Raw genomic sequence first — 21,348 nt, forward strand, 5'->3', positions numbered from 1 at the left:
AAGACAGGCAAATATTACAGGGTCCAGTGTGAAGTGACTTTTACTGTTATTGAGTGAAAGATCTGGAGTAAACGCAGTGTGTTCATCGCTCTTTCAACTAGGAAAAGATTATTCACTTTTTTATCTCAAGACAATTTTGATACTTTAATGACAAAATGTCATACATTTTAAGTCAACATTTTATGTCATAATTCTGACTTTTTATATCACTCATAATTATGATTTAAAGGCACACTATGCAGGAATTCCGTTTTTGTCAAACAGCGCCCCCTAGAGTCGCTGTGGAATACTTACACTGTCCTGCAAATACTTACAGCTATTTAATGGACACTTTTTACATTCTGAGGTTCTCAGATCCAATTTAATTTTGGTTGGATAAACGTAAATAGTGGTAATGTAGTGGTGAACTACAGCAAATATGACTTTGCATTCACATTTTTCTCCAATTTCTTATAGATATTTTAATGCCAATAACACAAATAACAGTGTTATAAATATAAAATGTAAAAATGCAAAAGAATTTTGTTAGATTTACAATGCTAATAACCATGGAAATGCGTCGTTACAGTCTGCAATTCCTCGCATGTAGATCTGTTATTCTCTCGCGAAAGTCATTTACCGTGCGCGCCAGCATCAGTTGTGCGCTCGGTTATTATTGCCATTGTTTTGCCGCCATATTGCATCCAGTGCTGCTGTTTAGCTCGCGCCAACGAGTAAATGCCCGAGCGAGTGGGACTCGTGTCCGGTTCCTCACGCGGTCAGATTCTCTTTTCCTTTTCCCAGTCTCTCCCGACCGCGTTTTCTTTGCTTTTTCCATCTTCGACTCGAGTATCACGTCTGAAATGCGCGCAAGTGTCTTCGTGCTTCATGTTGTTGTTGATGTGTGTGACGTCATTGCCGTAAAGCCTTTCGTGATTCTCGCGAGATTTGTCGGGGTCACTCCTCTGAAACTTGCGCAGGATGATTCGCCCTAATATGAGTTTGTTTACCACCGAAATGACTTTGAAGCTGTTATATTAAGGTAAAATTCTTGCATAGTGTGCCTTTAAATCAGAATTATAACTTTTTTATATTTTGATTATAATTTTTTTTATTTAATTATATAATTTCAACGGTCATATTTGTCAATTTCCACTTTTCTTAAGTCAGTTGAAATTATGACAGTCAAAATTCTGTCATAATTATAACTCTTTATGACTTAATTATATCTTAATTTAAAAAAAAATTTTTACATAATTGTGTCTTTTTATGTCTTCAGGAAGAATAATTTTGACTATATCAAAATTTGACTTCTGTCTGACTTGTCAGAATTTTACAGTCATAATTTCAACCATAATGTCAGAATTCCAACTTTTTGTCGCAAATTTTGACACAAGTCAGATTTGACTTTTTTACTTCTTAGGTCATAATTTTGACAATATCATAATTTTTATTTAAATCATAATTTTGACTTGTAATTTCAACTGTCATATTTGTATTGGGTCAATTTACTTTTTACGTCTTAAGTCAGAATTTTGACAGTCATAATTTCAACTATAATGTGTTAATTGCCAGTCAGATGTTTGCGGGCTCTGATGTGAAGTATTGAGTCCGACACCAGTGTGTTCACGGCTCCTTGAACTCTGGAAAAAGTTGAACTGACTTTTTTGACTCAAGTCAGTTTTGACTTTTTTTATGTCTTAAGTCATAATTTTGACTTTATATCGTAATTTCAACTGTCATATTTGACTTATCTCAATTGACCTTTTACAACTTAATTCAGAATTTTGACTCATAATTTCAACCATAATGTCATAAGTCCAACTTTTAGTCGCAATTTTGACTCAAGTCAGTTTCGACTTTTTTACGTCTTAAGTCCGAATTTTTACTTTTTATCATAATTTTGACTGTGATATTTGACTCGAGTCAAATAAATTTTTACAACTTAAGTCAGAATGTGAACTGTAATTGCCAGTCAGATGTTTCCGGGCTCTGATGTATTGCATTGAGTCCGACACCAGTGTGTTCACGGGTCCTTGAACTCTGCGTCGAACATGATCTTCTGGATCTGCATTTTAACCGCGGCTCTTTTCTGTGGCGTCAGTCTTTTGAGGGCCGGGACGAAACTCAAGAGAAACAGCTCGTCCTCATCCAAGGCTTTCTGGACGCTCTTTAGAGGCTCGTTCTCTGAGAGCCGTGTGTGTGTGTGATCCTCTGAGCTCTGCGCTGATGAACCGGACGCTGGCGCCCCCTTCAGGCCCGGAGGAGGACCGGACACCAGCGGCCTCATGTGTTGCAGGGGTTTGAGCTGAGCCACGATAGACAGGGGCATTATGGGATTGAGCGGGACCGCCGCTTTGAGCGGATGCTTGGGCTCGAACCTGCCGTCACGCTTTGCTCTGTTTCCCAGGCTGGACTTTGAGTCTCCGCCGCTGGACTCGTCGAGCGACTCCTCGGGAGAATCGCGAGCGCTTCCGTCGCCGTCATCCGGATCCTCCGGAGCCTCTGCTCCACTGGGAATCTTCCTCTTCCGGATGTGATTGTCCAGGAACGAGAGGCTTTCTCTGTGTGGCCAGTAATGCAGGCGCCGGCCTCCTTCTTCTCTCTTCAGCTTGCAGAGTCTCCGCTCTCGGATGTAGCGATCCCTGATAGTCTTCCATCTTCTCTTACACTCCACCACTGCAGCGGGAGAACAGCGTTAAACACACACACACACACACACACACACACATACACCACTGCAGCGGGAGAACAGCGTTAAACACACACACACACACACACACATACACCACTGCAGCGGGAGAACAGCGTTAAACACACACACACACACACACACACACACACACACACATACACCACTGCAGCGGGAGAACAGCGTTAAACACACACACACACACACACACACACACACCACTGCAGCGGGAGAACAGCGTTAAACACACACACACACACACACACACACACACATACACCACTGCAGTGGGAGAACAGCGTTAAACACACACACACCACTGCAGTGGGAGAACAGCGTTAAACACACACACACACACACACACATACACCACTGCAGCGGGAGAACAGCGTTAAACACACACACACACACACCACTGCAGCGGGAGAACAGCGTTAAACACACACACACACACACACACACACACACACACACACACACCACTGCAGCGGGAGAACAGCGTTAAACACACACACACACACACACACACACACACACACACACACATACACCACTGCAGTGGGAGAACAGCGTTAAACACACACACACCACTGCAGTGGGAGAACAGCGTTAAACACACACACACACACACACACATACACCACTGCAGCGGGAGAACAGCGTTAAACACACACACACACACACCACTGCAGCGGGAGAACAGCGTTAAACACACACACACACACATACACCACTGCAGCGGGAGAACAGCGTTAAACACACACACACACACATACACCACTGCAGCGGGAGAACAGCGTTAAACACACACACACACACACACCACTGCAGTGGGAGAAAAGCGTTAAACACACACACACACACATACACCACTGCAGCGGGAGAACAGCGTTAAACACACACACACACACACACACCACTGCAGCGGGAGAACAGCGTTAAACACACACACACACACCACTGCAGCGGGAGAACAGCGTTAAACACACACACACACACCACTGCAGCGGGAGAACAGCGTTAAACACACACACACACACACCACTGCAGCGGGAGAACAGCGTTAAACACACACACACACCACTGCAGCAGGAGAACAGCGTTAAACACACACACACACACACCACTGCAGCGGAAGAACAGCGTTAAACACACACACACACACACACACCACTGCAGCGGGAGAACAGCGTTAAACACACACACACCACTGCAGCGGGAGAACAGCGTTAAACACACACACACCACTGCAGCGGGAGAACAGCGTTAAACACACACACACACACCACTGCAGCGGGAGAACAGCGTTAAACACACACACACACACCACTGCAGCGGGAGAACAGCGTTAAACACACACACACACTGTAGTGAAGATAATGGGTAGACGCTCAGTCTAGGTGCTAGTTCTGGGTTTATCACCAAGTTCACTCAGGTGTGTCGGCCAGAACACCACTTAAGGCCAAATGTTCCAGAGTATGAAATAAAGAGCGGAGAAATAGTTCTGATTCTGTTTCTTTATTCCTCTTTCTTGTGTGAGTGAGTTTGAGGGTGAGTGTAATTATGAGTGTGGTTTCTATAAAGAGAGAAACAAATTACAAATGAATAAATCAAACATATGCATACACTCATTCCTCTCTAAGCACTAATATACATTACTAAACAAAGCAAACAATAGTCAGTATATATAACTATACAGTATATCTCTTAAACTCTAATACTGTAAGCATAATGTAAAGATTCAAACACTTATTATAAAGGATCCTCAGATTTTCTATCATAAGTTAAATTCCCACATAGAAAGCACTTACTGTCATCTATGATAATCCACTTTATAGCTTCAACTAACTAAACAGCTGGATGGTTTTATTATGAAAAAAACCCCGTACTGAATGCTATATTCCATTCGAGCTAGCAAAGCCTTGACAGAGAAACCTCGATAGCGATCCAAATAACAATATTTACCACCACTTACTTCTTAATTTACTCAACCACAAAGTACTGATCAATCCTAACAACAAATATGAAAGTATGAACACATCTAAACACGATATTACATATCGTTAACTCGACGTACTAAATCAGACGAGTCGAAGCTCGAGCGTGAAATGAACGAACGTGGATATAATTAGCACCACGGTCGCATAGCGACTCCTTAAACTCCTACCTCTTATCCACATCAAATAACAGAAATAACTAGTTTCACAAATAATACAATATCACAGATGTACTTACTCTTCTCATTTACGCACACTCTGAAGAAAGGTGCAGCTCACATCTACAATCCGACCGACCGACTGACTGACTATCTCTATCGTACTGCATACTAACTGTGTGACGTCAGATAGTATACACACCAGCGCGCGCTTCGGCTACCGTTACAAGCACTGAATAAACGGAAGTAAACGTGAAACATAAAGCCTAATATGGTCAACTACACTAAATAATATCAACACTGACATAACTTTGGGGCCTTTTCTACAGCCGCCCCCGAATGTATGTAATACATTCGCTCATCAATAAAGGCAACAAAGTTCTATGGCTGGGGTGTAGCGGCAGGAGTGGAACCGTTTCCATCTTCTCCAGATGGAAGTGCAGGGAGGACAACCAGCCTGGCAACTGGCCGTGTGTAGATTCTCTCCTTCACCTTTACATCAGCGGACCTGATGTGCCCGTCAGGGCTGGGATGAGTCTTGACCACTTTCCCAATGGGCCAGAGGGCCCTCGGTAGATGTGGGTCAGCGATCATCACTACACAGTCCCCTTCAATATCAGCTGGTGTAGCCTGCCACTTCTGGCGAGCTTGCAGGCTCGGCACATAGAGTCGGATGAAACGGGCCCAAAAGTGGTCAGCCAAAACTTGGGAGTGTTTCCAACGGCGGCGACAGATGAGCTCACTTTCGGGGTAGACTACCTGAGGCAACGAACCATCAGGCCGCCCCATAAGAAGAACACTGGGAGTCACTGGATCTGGGTCGCTGGCATCTGAAGACACATAACCCAAGGGCTTACTGTTAAGGATCCCTTCCACCTCAGTAAGTACAGTGCGAAGCACTTCTTCCGGAACAGGTTGAGCACCGACTGTGGCATAGAGTGCGCTCTTAACTGAGCGTATCTCCCTCTCCCACACCCCTCCGAAGTGAGGAGCGGCTGGGGGGTTAAAGCGGAAGGAGATCTTCTGTGGTGCAAGGAGATGTTGTAGTTCTTTAGACATTCCAGCGAAGGTCTCACGGAGTTCTCGCTCACCTCCCTTGAAATTTGTCCCTTGATCGGAAAACAGCTCGGCAGGTGTTCCTCTACGGGAAATAAACCGACGAAGGGACATCAGAAAAGCATCCGTATCAATAGAGGTAAGGAGGTCCAAGTGCACTGCCCTCGTTGTGAGGCACTTGAAAATGATCCCCCATCTCTTCTCCCGGCGCCGGCCAACTTTGACCTCAAATGGCCCAAAGCAGTCCATCCCTGTAGAATAGAAAGCCGGCTTGTAAAGGCGCAGACGGGCTGATGGCAGGTCTGCCATTTTTGGCACTGCAGGTCTCGCCCTCCATCGCCGACAGTCAGCGCAGCTATACTGGTAGCGCCGGACAGCCTCACGCCCTCGCAGGATCCAGAAGGAGCGTCGAAGCTCGGCGAACACCCGCTCTGGGCCTGGGTGGCGGAGACGGTTGTCGAAGTCTTGGATCAAGAGGGTAGTCACTCGATGACCTGGGTCTAAGATGACTGGATGAAGAGTGGTCAGTTCTAAGCCTTCTGCTCGACGGAGTCGTCCTCCAACACGAATGAGCTCTCCCTTTTCATCCAGCTCTGGAGACAGCGTGCGGAGTCGACTGCTGCTGGGAACTGGTTTACCAGCTTTCAGGAGGCTGTACTCTTGTTGAAAACTATCCCTCTGAGCCCTCTGAAGTATTAACTGTTCAGCCTGTCGGTAGTCTTCAGCTGTGGGCTTATCATTAGAGTTGGCCGCCCCATGCAGCTCCTGCACTGTCTCATCCAGCAGCTCCTTCCACGAGCCGTATTGACTCACGTCTGAAGTCGACTGGCTTGATGCAACTGCGGCGACCCCACAGAAAGTAGACTTGCGCAGCTCTGAGGTATCTTCTGCTTGTTCAACAGCAGGGTCCTCTGGCCATGAGTCTGGACTGGTCAGGAGGAAGGCAGGTCCCAGGCTCCATCTATTTGGCTGAACAAGCTCTCTCAGCTTCTTCCCTCGTGTTACGTCATCAGCAGGGTTTCTTGCGGTATCAACATATCTCCAGGCATGCCTGTCAGTCAGCTCCTGTATCTCGGCCACGCGGGTGCCCACAAAAACCTTGAATCGGCAAGATTCAGACCTCAGCCATGTCAGCACCGTTGTGGAATCTGACCAAAGGATTGTATGATCAATGTGGATGGTAAGCTCCCTCTTCAGCACCTGCGAGAGCTGTGCACCCGTAAGGGCAGCACAGAGTTCTAATCGGGGCATAGAGTGAAATCGCTTGGGAGCAACTCTAGAACGGGCCATCAGGAATGACAGATACACTTCACCGTGTCTGTCAGTGGTCCGGAGGTATGCCACTGATCCATAAGCCTCTTCTGAGGCGTCGCAAAATACATGCACCTCTCTCTGAAGACCGGAGGTGTCCACGTCCTTCGACAAGTATGGTCGGGGCAGGGTGACTTGAGATAAGACTTGTAATTCTTCTTCCCAGTCTTTCCACTGCTGCAGAAGCTCCTGCGGTAGTAATGGATCATCCCATCCCCTGTGTTTGTCCCAAAGGTGTCGGACAATTATCTTAGCCCTGGTGGTGTAGGGTAGGATGAACCCCAAGGGGTCGTACTGACTCGCCAGCACCTTATAGATATTACGCATCGTGGGAACCCCGTACTCCACATGGCGATGCTTGTAGCCAAGTACATCCGTGTGGAAGAGCCAGCTTAGCCCTAGAGTAGATTCTGGGGTATCTGTCTTGTTCTGAGCCAGCCATAGCTCAACACTGGCAGAGCAGCTCTCTTGTGGTAGGTGACTTATTACACCTGGTTCGTTGCTTGCCCACTGACGCAGATCAAAGCCTGCAGACGCAAGAAGGGCTCGTAGCTTGTCTACAAGGTGCCTCGCATCAGCAATATTGGGAACACTCTGGAGGCAGTTATCTACATAAAAGCATTTCTCAACTGAGAACCTCACCTCTTCATCTGGCTGGCTGTTATCAGAGACGTGGCGCTGTAAGGCGAATGTGGCACAGCAGGGGCTACATGTTGTACCAAACGGTAGCACCTGCCACTCGTACACTGCAGGAGGGCCTTCTTGACTGACGTCGCGCCAAAGGAATTTGAGCAGAGCACGATCTTCTGGGAGGAGGCGAACTTGGTGGAACATGCCTCTGATGTCTCCGCTAACCGCAACTGCATGCTCTCGGAATCTTAGCAGAACTCCCAGTAGTGATGCTCCTAATGTCGGCCCAGGCAGTAGATGGTCATTGAGGATCTGCCCTCGATACTGGTAGGAGCAGTTGAATACCAGCCTATTCTTGCCATTATGGCTCACCAGATGGTGAGGAATATACCATTCCTCACAACCTTCCTCGGCTGAAACTTTCGGTCCACACTTGATGACATAGCCCGCCTTGATAAGTTTCTCCATCTCCACTCTGTAGGCTTCTGCCCGTGCAGAATCTCTAGCCAGTCGCCTCTCTACACTTCTTAAACTGGGCATGACGGCTTCTTCAGTAGCCTGAAAGAGCGGCATGTCTCTCTTGCGGAGCAGCGGGGTGGTGTAACGTAGAATGCCATCAACCTCTACCCTGATGGTTTTGGTCTCCAGGATGCTGATGGCCTCTTGGTCCTGTCTTGAACGAGTAACTAGTTTCTCGCTTCTGAATGGGACATCGTCGACCTGCCATAATCTCTCAACATGTTTCATCAGTTCGCTCACCTGGGGTGCTACTGTTGTAAATAGACACTGCCGTGGTTGGGTGAGGTGACAGACTACACTCGCTGGGCCCTGCAGTGTCCAGCCCAACCTTGTGCGGATGGCAGCAGGCCCTCCTGGAGGTCCCAATCTGACAGGTTCAATGGGAGTGACGAGATGGGGGTGGTCACTTCCAATTAGAAGCAGGGGCTTAACATTCATAAGGGTCTGAATGGGAAGGCCAATAAGGTGCTTGTATGTGTTCCTGAGTTGCTCCATGGGGTAAGTATGGGTAGCTAGTCCAATACGAGCACTGGTGAATGCACCTATGATCTTGAACTTAGTCTTTGGCTTTGACGGCGAAGAAATGGAGAACGACACTGATGCACCACGGAGGGTCCGCACTTCATCTCTAATTGTGCGTAGTGGTAGGTTCTCTTGAATCCCCTGCACACCTAGCTTCTCTGCAGCATCTGGCAACAGCATAGTTCTCTCTGAACCGTCGTCAAGTATGGCATAGGTGTTGATTGATTGGTCACCATGGTGAATGAGGACTTTGACAACTTTAAGAAGAACCCGACTGCCTTCAGTGGGTCTGTCTAGATACAGAACCTCTGTTGTGCCCCTTATGCCATGGCTTTCCGCTGCTGGTGTCGATGATGCCTCCTTAGGTGACCTCATATTCACCTCATGCAGCACCTGGAGGTGTTTCCCTTGGCAGAGGCTGCAAGTTTTCTTTAAGTTGCACTGAGCCGCCTGGTGTGGCCGTGCACATCGCCAACATCTCTTGTTCCTTTTAATCCATTCAGTCAGCTGATCCTTTGATAGCCTGGATACCTCTGTACACTGGCTAAGGTAGTGTTCCTCGTTATTGCAGAATGGACAGTATGGCTTGCTCTTGTTCCCTTTGAAGGAGCTGCGTGGCACTGGAGCCTCAGGTTTCTTAGCTGTGTCCTTCACACCATGGAGGACAGTGGTAGGTTGCTTACCCTTCCTACCCTCTTGTCGGAACACCGGCTTCTCCCGCACTCCTCTCACAGCTAACTGTCCTTCAAAGTCCTGGCACCAAGACTCGTATTTCAGCCAATCTGAAAGATTAGTTAAGGTGTGGGTTCTTGTTCCCTGATGATACATGCAGCGGCGAAACTCGGCTCTTTGCTCAGACGGCAGCTTGCTCAGCAGACGAGCAACATGTGAGCCGCATTGTAGTTCCACTTCACCCTCGTGGCCTAGTGTTTTCAGCATTCCCACGAGTGACTGGATCTGGAGTGCAAACTTCTCAAATGCAGCGAAGTCTCCCCGTCTTATGTCTGGTGAGTCCAGTACAGCAGCAATACGCCTCAGCGCTATCTGATGTGGTTGGCCAAACTTGTCATTCAGGGCAACCATTGTGTCTGAAAAGGGTGTTGGGGAGTTAAGGTAAGCATCTGCTATTAACCTGGCTTCTTCTAGTTGCAGGTGATCGACCAACACTTGGTATTTAAACAGCTCAGATGCGTCATGTGGTAAGAGGTTTTCCAATGAGATCTTGAGCCGTGCGAACTCACTTGGGTCCCGACTGGCGAAGTTGCGGATTGTTGGGCGTGGCCCACGGTAACTTGGCTCTGGGACGTTGGAGTTATGACCCTGAGGTGATCTAAAGGGCAGTGGCTGTGTCCATGCCATGCTTGGATGTCGCTGTTGGGGCGTTGCGTTACAGCCAAGCTTACTCCGTTGACCACTATAACCTGTAGGGCACTTGGGCTCAGCTGGAGGTAATCCGTGTGGCTGTGGCAGAAACTGAACGGGCTTGAACCAGGGCGATGGCTGACGGACAGTGTCCTCCCATGGCTTTGCAGTAGGAAGGGCCCCACGTGCTGAGTGATAAACTTGTGGCTGGCCCACAAACATGTCAGGAGCTGGGGCTGGCAATGCTTCTTCCTTAGTTCTTGGAACCTCATCTGTTCTCCTAATAAGCGAATTTAGCATAGGTGGGTCACCAGGCAGAAGTTCGTCAATTACTGGGTCTGGCCATGGTGGTGGTGCAGGCCAATCATCCTCTTCCTCAGCGTTAGGTTCACTTTCAACAGGTGGCCGTGATGACATCACCGTTAACTCTGGCTTTCTGGTATGAAGAGAGGTTGGACTCTGCATGTTGCAAACAGAATCTACTAACTGTCTCATGTCTGCTCGCAGCGCTCTAAGCTCGACCAAGTCTGATGCCATGTGCCGCTGTGTCTGCTGCAGGAGGTGTCTTTCATGACGAATGTCATCTAACTCAACTCGGCTGTCATGCTGTGGATGTATGGGGTGCAGCGCTGGAGGTAGGGGAGTAGAGTAATCTCGTAGCTGTTCCCTAAACTCTCTCTCTGGAAACCGCTGGGGGGCTAGCTGATTCTTCTGGCTGTGCTGTTGGTTCTCAGCCCTATAGCCCAGGTCCATCTCCTGAAGAATAGCATCCCGCCTCTGGCGTCGAAGAGGAGAGTCTGGTGGGGAGGTGAGGGATGTCATCCTGGCATTTCCCTCCTGGTGAGAACTCTCTGATTCCTCTCTGTACCTCTGACCGATGTAGCCTCTATAATCGACCTCATAATCTGCATAGCGCACAGGTGGGCGAATGTGCCGTTTGGGACGTGCACCACTAGCATCATACTCTGGATGTAGTTCCATCTCTGACGTAAACTCAGTGATCCGGCTCGAAGGACCATCAATGTAGTGAAGATAATGGGTAGACGCTCAGTCTAGGTGCTAGTTCTGGGTTTATCACCAAGTTCACTCAGGTGTGTCGGCCAGAACACCACTTAAGGCCAAATGTTCCAGAGTATGAAATAAAGAGCGGAGAAATAGTTCTGATTCTGTTTCTTTATTCCTCTTTCTTGTGTGAGTGAGTTTGAGGGTGAGTGTAATTATGAGTGTGGTTTCTATAAAGAGAGAAACAAATTACAAATGAATAAATCAAACATATGCATACACTCATTCCTCTCTAAGCACTAATATACATTACTAAACAAAGCAAACAATAGTCAGTATATATAACTATACAGTATATCTCTTAAACTCTAATACTGTAAGCATAATGTAAAGATTCAAACACTTATTATAAAGGATCCTCAGATTTTCTATCATAAGTTAAATTCCCACATAGAAAGCACTTACTGTCATCTATGATAATCCACTTTATAGCTTCAACTAACTAAACAGCTGGATGGTTTTATTATGAAAAAAACCCCGTACTGAATGCTATATTCCATTCGAGCTAGCAAAGCCTTGACAGAGAAACCTCGATAGCGATCCAAATAACAATATTTACCACCACTTACTTCTTAATTTACTCAACCACAAAGTACTGATCAATCCTAACAACAAATATGAAAGTATGAACACATCTAAACACGATATTACATATCGTTAACTCGACGTACTAAATCAGACGAGTCGAAGCTCGAGCGTGAAATGAACGAACGTGGATATAATTAGCACCACGGTCGCATAGCGACTCCTTAAACTCCTACCTCTTATCCACATCAAATAACAGAAATAACTAGTTTCACAAATAATACAATATCACAGATGTACTTACTCTTCTCATTTACGCACACTCTGAAGAAAGGTGCAGCTCACATCTACAATCCGACCGACCGACTGACTGACTATCTCTATCGTACTGCATACTAACTGTGTGACGTCAGATAGTATACACACCAGCGCGCGCTTCGGCTACCGTTACAAGCACTGAATAAACGGAAGTAAACGTGAAACATAAAGCCTAATATGGTCAACTACACTAAATAATATCAACACTGACATAACTTTGGGGCCTTTTCTACACACACACCACTGCAGCGGGAGAACAGCGTTAAACACACACACACACACACCACTGCAGCGGAAGAACAGCGTTAAACACACACACACACACACACCACTGCAGCGGGAGAACAGCGTTAAACACACACACACACACCACTGCAGCGGGAGAACAGCGTTAAACACACACACACCACTGCAGCGGGAGAACAGCGTTAAACACACACACACACACCACTGCAGCGGGAGAACAGCGTTAAACACACACACACACACACCACTGCAGCGGGAGAACAGCGTTAAACACACACACACACACCACTGCAGCGGGAGAACAGCGTTAAACACACACACACACACACCACTGCAGCGGGAGAATATCGTTAAACACACACACACACACCACTGCAGCGGGAGAACAGCGTTCAACACACACACACACACACACCACTGCAGCGGGAGAACAGCGTTAAACACACACACACACACCACTGCAGCGGGAGAACAGCGTTAAACACACACACACACACACACCACTGCAGCGGGAGAACAGCGTTAAACACACACACACACATACACCACTGCAGCGGGAGAACAGCGTTAAACACACACACACACACACACCACTGCAGCGGGAGAACAGCGTTAAACACACACACACACACACACACACACCACTGCAGCGGGAGAACAGCGTTAAACACACACCACTGCAGCGGGAGAACAGCGTTAAACACACACACACACACACCACTGCAGCGGGAGAACAGCGTTAAACACACACACACACACACACACCACTGCAGCGGGAGAACAGCGTTAAACACACACACACACACACACACACACACACATACACCACTGCAGCGGGAGAACAGCGTTAAACACACACACACACACACCACTGCAGCGGGAGAACAGCGTTAAACACACACACACACACACACACACACATACACCACTGCAGCGGGAGAACAGCGTTAAACACACACACACACACACACACACACACACACAACACTGCAGCGGGAGAACAGCGTTAAACACACACACACACACACACACACCACTGCAACGGGAGAACAGCGTTAAACACACACACACTCACCACTGCAGCGGGAGAACAGCGTTAAACACACACACACACACACACACCACTGCAGCGGGAGAACAGCGTTAAACACACACACACACACACACCACTGCAGCGGGAGAACAGCGTTAAACACACACTCACACACCACTGCAGCGGGAGAACAGCGTTAAACACACACACACACACACACACACCACTGCAGCGGGAGAACAGCGTTAAACACACACACACACACACCACTGCAGCGGGAGAACAGCGTTAAACACACACACACACACACACACACCACTGCAGCGGGAGAACAGCGTTAAACACACACACACACACAAACACACCACTGCAGCGGGAGAACAGCGTTAAACACACACACACACACACACACACCACTGCAGCGGGAGAACAGCGTTAAACACACACACACACACACACCACTGCAGCGGGAGAACAGCGTTAAACACACACACACACACACACACACCACTGCAGCGGGAGAACAGCGTTAAACACACACACACACACACACACCACTGCAGCGGGAGAACAGAGTTAAACACACACACACACACACACACCACTGCAGCGGGAGAACAGCGTTAAACACACACACCACTGCAGCGGGAGAACAGCGTTAAACACACACACACCACTGCAGCGGGAGAACAGCGTTAAACACACACACACACACACCACTGCAGCGGGAGAACAGCGTTAAACACACACACACACACACACCACTGCAGCGGGAGAACAGCGTTAAACACACACACACACACACCACTGCAGCGGGAGAACAGCGTTAAACACACACACATACACACACACACACACACCACTGCAGCGGGAGAACAGCGTTAAACACACACACACACACACCACTGCAGCGGGAGAACAGCGTTAAACACACACACACACACACCACTGCAGCGGGAGAACAGCGTTAAACACACACACACACACACACCACTGCAGCGGGAGAACAGCGTTAAACACACACACACACACACCACTGCAGCGGGAGAACAGCGTTAAACACACACACACACACACACACCACTGCAGCGGGAGAACAGCGTTAAACACACACACACACACACACCACTGCAGCGGGAGAACAGCGTTAAACACACACACACACACACACACCACTGCAGCGGGAGAACAGCGTTAAACACACACACACACACACCACTGCAGCGGGAGAACAGCGTTAAACACACACACACACACCACTGCAGCAGGAGAACAGCGTTAAACACACACACACACACACACACACCACTGCAGCTGGAGAACAGCGTTAAACACACACACACACACACACACACACACACACACACCACTGCAGTGGGGAAACATGGTGTCGCTCAGATCCGGCAACATCTGTAACGCCTGGATCCACATGTGGGCCGGATCTGAACCGACAGGCAATCAGTTGAAATTCAGTTTAAGCAGAACTAGCAGATTTTTATTATGTACTTGTACATTTTAATTGTTCTTAACTTGAAACGTTTGAGTACACTACATGAAAGTTTTAATTTAAATGAATGAATTACCCTTATTGTGATCACTATCATTAGTATAAACTTAGCGAGCTTTAAAAAGCTTGTTTGCTAACATACTAATTTATTAACATGTTAACATTAGCATGTTATACAGTAGCATTAGCTCTTAAAGCTCAGCAATATAAAGCTCATGCACCACTCGTCACCATGATGGTAACTGTCCTCAAACCAACATTAACAGATATTATTCTAAATTAGCATAACAAAACATTAATCGCTACTAAATCTGCCACTTAACATTAATCTTGCACAATCACAACATTATATCACACTTAATTTGAGCATTTACTCTCCCTTTCGAGTACCATCGGCAAAGCATGCTGGGAAATAGACATCCCAGCCGTTTCAGTTAAACTTAAGTTTGTCTAAATTAAAATAAATAATTTCATAAAACTCAAAACAATGAAACAGTTCAGTTTACTTAAAATATATCAGTTCTGTGAACTACAAAGAAAAAGAAAGTGCTAAATACTCATAAAAGTTCATTTGACTGAACTAATTAGTTTCATTTAAGTTTGTCCTACTCAAACCAATTAATTATCTTGAGCGTCAGGGTTTGAATCGCACTCGAAACACTATTTTTTACTTTATAAATTTCTTCTCCATAAAAAGCCGTTAAAATGCTTAACGTGGCTTAATGCATTAAACACATTGATATTAAACGATCAAATTCAGTTATTCATGATGCATATTATATACAGGCAGATACAGAGAATATGAATAAAACTATTGAACATTAAAGTCGAGATGAAACTGATAAATAATTTATAATAAATACTGCAATAGTCCATGCACAAATAAAAATAGTCAGTTTTGATTTCATGCTTATTTTAAGCATTTCCCATATAACGCATTATAAAGAAAACGCTTAACTTGCATTCTCTGTATCAGCCTTTATATAATATGAAAATCAGAATCAGAAGAGCTTATTAACAATGATTTGATTTTTCCTCAGTGAATAAAGCTGCCATGTAAATACAATACATAGCTAATAAAAAAAAATAGAAATAGGACAAGTATAAGACACATAATGGGTATACAGCAATAATATATTAATATCACTGCAATAATAAACCGCGTTACGCGTTTTAATGTCTCTTTTATCGTACAGTATCATAAATCTTCACTCTTATAGTAAATCAGAGACTTTATACCTGTTAACTTCATTATATTGTCCATCATTTATAGCGCTAGCGACGCGTCAAATCAAAAACGCGCTTTTAATAATCAACGAACAACGCGCAGTTTAGCTGAAACGGACGCGTTGTAGTTTGTTGAGTCTCCAGCTGTAAATATATGTGTAAATCATCAAGATCAACAGAACAGAAACACTTTTCAAAGTCAAACGCGTGTCGAGCGCGCGTGATGTTGACGCACTGACCGGAGAGCCCGACGCACGCGGCGACCTCCCTCCACGCGTTCACGCGCCGCTCGGAACTGCGATAATCGTGCAGCGACGCGTTGTAGAGCACCGGGTAACCGGAGACGCTCTGGATCAGTGTCTCAGTCACGGCCATTGAGTTTATTGAGACGCGTCGATCTGAACGCGCTCCCGGAATTGTTGCACAGGCGCGTCAAAAATGCGCGACACGCGCCTCTACCGCGCAAGCGGGACGTCATGGCGGGGATTTTGACCAATGAGATTTGAGTGTGGGCGGGGCTAAACAGAGCGTCGCGTCACAAATAGAAACACAAGCGTCAGTCAAAGGTCTTGATCAGGAATTAAACGCTGAGCCAAATATGGCATATTAATATTCAGCCCGTTTATTTTCCTACACTTCTTCAAGTTTTACAAGACTTGTTAGTTTTAAAAGTGTGTCCTTTCTGCAGTACCTGACACAAAAAGATTTTGGTTTTTGGCTGAAATGTTGTTTTATGTTCCAGCTGACACAAGAAAAAATATCACAAGAAAAATATCACAAATATAAGAAGGAAAAATACAACCAGCAAACAGAGAACGTTTCTATTTGGCTCTTTTTTGTAACCAATAACTAAGCTTAGAACGAGCGTTGCAGGGAGGTGGTTTCTAGAACCGTTCTCTAATGATAATGATTAGGTTTTATAATAACCATAAAATAATCTTCCCATTAATTAATCTAAAGAGGATATCCTGAACTAATGTGATGATTGTCCCTCAGACTGACACTGACTCTTTCACATGTTATTTATTCTCAAACATGAGCCTATAAGGCAAACCGTGTTGACTTTCATTAATTCCCAGGATTCTTCATATCAACAATTCAATTTTCACTAGTTAAATGCTTATTCTTGATATCAGGAAAATTAGATTTCCACTAGTGAAAAAAAACTCGTATTTCTTGATATCAACAATGACATCATTCATCACTCACAAAAATACGAATTCTAATTCAAGATGAAATTATGAAATCATAATCAAATTATTAAATTTAAAGGGCAAACTACGGTGACATTTTAAAAGTGAGAATACAACAACAGATATCAAGAATTATAGTTTTTACTAGTTCAAATTTAATTCTTGTTATCTGGAATTCGTAGCCTATTTCAGCGAGTGGTGACGTCATCGTTCATATGAAGAATTGGCATTTTACTAGTAAAAATCTAACTCCTGATATCAAGAAAAAGCATGCTAACTAGTAAAGTTTTAATTGTATGATATTAGGAATTCATATCTAGGAATGAATAGAAGTCAAAACGGCTTGCCATCATCTTCAAGCTCAGACAGTTTCTATCGTGACAGATCTGATCAATCACGAATAATCAAAATTATGTAATCAGAGCCTGATTCACTTTTAATGCGATTGCGAACTGTGACGATTGCGATGCGTGAGTCGCGCGTTTCTGACGCGCCGGAAATACGCGCTAAACGCGCAGCGTCTCAGCAGAAACTCAATAATAAACTCAATGGCTGAGAAGGAGAAACTGATCCAGACCGTGTTCGCTCGCCCGCTGCTCTACAACGCGTCGCTGCGCGGTTACCGGTGCTCAGAGCGACGCGTCGGCGCGTGGAGAGAGATCGCCGCGTCCGTCGGGCTCTCCGGTCAGTGCGTCAAATCTCTTTACATGCACTATTATAGTGATAATAAACATTTATACTGTAGAATCCTTCGTACACATAGTTATTATTCTGCGAAGTATTATTCACAAGTAAGACGCAGATATATTAGGCTCTGTAATATTTTATTTGGGGGGGGGGGGGGGGAAGGTTTATTTTAATAAGGACACTACAACATAATTCCAACCAAAAAGCTGAAAAAATGAGATAGAGAATAGGGCTATAACATATACTAATTTGCATCTAAAAATAAATAAAATAAATAAACCCTGCTTGCCATTAGTTAATAACACTATTATAATAAACCCATACATGCACATTAATTTTTCTTAGAGAAAAAACTAAATAGATTATTTAAGGCTACCCTGACAACAAATACAAATCATTAAAACAATTTATTACATTTAAATATGGGTAACTAAATATGGTTCATTAGTTAAGATTAGTTAATGTACATTAACTAACATGAACTAACAATGAGCAATACATTTGTTACAGTGTTAATCTTTGTTAAAGCTACACTGTGTAAGATTCTCTCCCATCTAGTGACGCGTATATGACTACCAACTGAATATTACTTTCCAGCCCCTCCCACTCCGAGGGCGTTTACAAGATTTTAATAAAGTATTAGTAAATGTCGAAATTAATATTAACTAAGATTAATAAATGCTGAAAAAGTATTTTTCATTATTAGTTCTTATTAACTAAGGTAGTTAACTAATGTTCATTATTAGTTGAACATTAATCCTTTCGAACGGTCAGTCGTATTGCGTAGTTATACGCTTTGGGGAAACTAATTTTTCTCCGAATACTGAAGCCTTTTTGTATAATAACGCAGTGCTACTGCACAGCCATAACAGTGCAGAGACTACTCACACGCGATTGCCTGGTCAGGTAACTGCACGAACCAATGGCAGAGCGGCGTAACTGCGCGCACCAATCGGTGAGACAGAATGGGCGGGGCATCTGCTTATAAAACACACTCGATTTCGCCATAGATTCATGCTTATCGACTGAGGCCCTGTTTACACGAGAACGATTCTGGCTGAAAACGTAAAAATATTTTATCGGATGTGCCTTTCGTTTACACGGCGACGGCGTTTTGGAGGCTTAAAAACGCAAAAAAGTGAAACCCGCCTCCCAGATGTTCCCATCTAAACAGTAAAAACGCAAATCTGCTCACTGTGGCTCTCGTCGCGTACGCGTTTACGTCACAGGAATGCGCCATTACAGGAAAATAACCCCAATATGTCGGATTATTTCCATACGTCGGACCTCCAAGTTGCCATAGCAGCTCTGATAAACGTACAAGAGTCTTTTCAGCAGTTGTACAAAATATTCTCAGATATTGGTGTTGTTGTGTCGCAGTGCTTCACATTGCCACCTAGCCGCCTGGAGTGCATACTACATCGAATTTCACACACTTTTGCGTCATCATATGCACGCGGATTTCCCCGATAACGCTCGTCTAAACGCAGAATAAAAAGTGATAACGCAACGCCACTTTTGCGTTTTCTCTTCAGATCGTTTCCAGATCTGACCAGCCAATCGCGTGCGAGTAGTCTCCCCACTGTTATGGCTGTGCAGTAGCACTGCGTTATTATACAAAAAGGCTTCAGTATTCGGAGAAAAATAAGTTTTCCCCAAAGCGTATAACTACCGTTCGAAAGGGAACTAATGAACCTTATTGTAAAGTGTTACCGTTATATCTGCTCTGTTAACCATCACTGTTAAACGTGCATGTTGTTGTGCATATAATGCATGTTATGGCTTGTTTAAAGATGATTTCTAGGATATTTAGTAGGCCTATTTTTGTAATTGTTTGAAGATTATATGTTTGAAACTGTTGTCCTGCAGTGGTGCAGTGCAAACTGAAGAGGGAAGACCTGCATTACTGGCCACACAGAGAAAACCTCTCGTTCCTGGACAATCCCATCCGGAAGAGGAAGATTCCCAGCGAAGCCGAGGCTCCGGAGGATCACACACACACACGGCTCTCAGAGGATCACACACACACACGGCTCTCAGAGGATCACACACACATACGGCTCTCAGAGGATCACACACACATACGGCTCTCAGAGAACGAGCCTCTAAAGAGCGTCCAGAAAGCCTTGGATGAGGACGAGCTGTTTCTCTTGAGTTTCGTCCCGGCCCTCAAAAGACTGACGCCACAGAAAAGAGCCGCGGTTAAAATGCAGATCCAGAAGATCATGTTCGACGCAGAGTTCAAGGACCCGTGAACACACTGGTGGAGTGCAATAATGCATTTATAAATAATGCATGTTTCATAATTACATTACATGCTGTATTTCTGTATATAGGCCTATTATTTCATTGCAACAACTTACAAGGTAAAGCGTTTTATATGTGTTGCTATTCTTTATATGAAGCTTTCGTTGGTTTAAAAAATTCCCTTTTGTGTGTAAAATGACATTAATTGTTATGCAAAACAAAAAGTGACAGTAAAAGTATGTATAGTTACAAAATACTCATTTCAAATAAATCCTGAGCTTTTGAACAAAAAAAAATGATTATGCATATTCATGGTTTGTGAATGCCGAGGGCTTCTCTTACATCAATAATCATGCAATCAAATTAATATTCATTAATCTCGTCTTTATCTTGTAAACTCATATCCTTTACACTGCATATGTGCTTGTCTGGATACAATTCAGATTTAAATAGTTTTGGATAAATATTCATTGTATTATTTTGATTTAGTAATCGTGTAATTATATTAAAGTTTAACATACAGGTAGATGGTGAAACCTGCTGGGCATTTCTGCCTGTCGCACCTCCACCGGTGCGTATGAGATTGAGACGTACCGAAGGTGTACATGTTGGGGAACACTACAGAGGGCATTTATGGGTCATCAGCTGGGGACCACCAGTCACGGATGTTTCGCTCCTTTAACCCCAGTACATCTCATGGTGGCGGAGCGATGGCAGGGATTTCTACATGCCACCCCCTGCTGATGCCCTAGGTGGAGACTGGACCACAACTCTTTGCCTTCCTTCTCAGCCAAAGCCAGTAACTTCCTCTTTCAGCCTCTTCTGCCAGCTCTTTCATGGCTTTCCGGTGCCTTATGCCTGTTACACCCATGTCGCGGAGCAGACGAGAGGTTGAGGAGCCCACAAACCCCCGGCACCCCACCTCCACAGGGTATGTGACTGCCCTCAAACCAGCCTCGCTGCACTCTGCAGCCATTTCAGAATATTTGGCCCGCTTCCGCTCATGGGCAGCTTCAAGTCCTCCTTCCCATGGGACTGTGAGCTCCACCATCAGGACAAACTTGTAAGCAGCAGACC

General features: G+C 45.2%; 2 protein-coding genes across 2 annotated transcripts; one reads left to right on the forward strand and one right to left on the reverse strand.

Moving 5' to 3' along the window:
* Window positions 1–1,061: 1,061 nt before the first annotated feature.
* LOC143753423 (uncharacterized) lies at window positions 1,062–16,592 on the reverse strand. Its single transcript, XM_077245725.1, has 2 exons — window positions 16,384–16,592; window positions 1,062–2,658 (listed from the first exon to the last, which is right to left on the reverse strand). Exons 1-2 carry the CDS (start codon window positions 16,517–16,519, stop codon window positions 2,006–2,008), a joined length of 789 nt encoding a protein of 262 aa, XP_077101840.1. The 5' UTR covers window positions 16,520–16,592; the 3' UTR covers window positions 1,062–2,005.
* A 1,259-nt stretch (window positions 16,593–17,851) lies between these two features.
* LOC143753424 (uncharacterized) lies at window positions 17,852–20,527 on the forward strand. The gene is made up of 2 exons (XM_077245726.1): window positions 17,852–18,021; window positions 19,894–20,527. Exons 1-2 carry the CDS (start codon window positions 17,886–17,888, stop codon window positions 20,277–20,279), a joined length of 522 nt encoding a protein of 173 aa, XP_077101841.1. The 5' UTR covers window positions 17,852–17,885; the 3' UTR covers window positions 20,280–20,527.
* The last annotated feature ends 821 nt before the right edge of the window (window positions 20,528–21,348 follow it).

This window comes from Siphateles boraxobius, unplaced genomic scaffold, assembly GCF_051911475.1.
Source record: "Siphateles boraxobius isolate OS27281-9 unplaced genomic scaffold, OSU_SipBor_1 283, whole genome shotgun sequence".
NCBI lineage: Eukaryota > Metazoa > Chordata > Actinopteri > Cypriniformes > Leuciscidae > Siphateles > Siphateles boraxobius.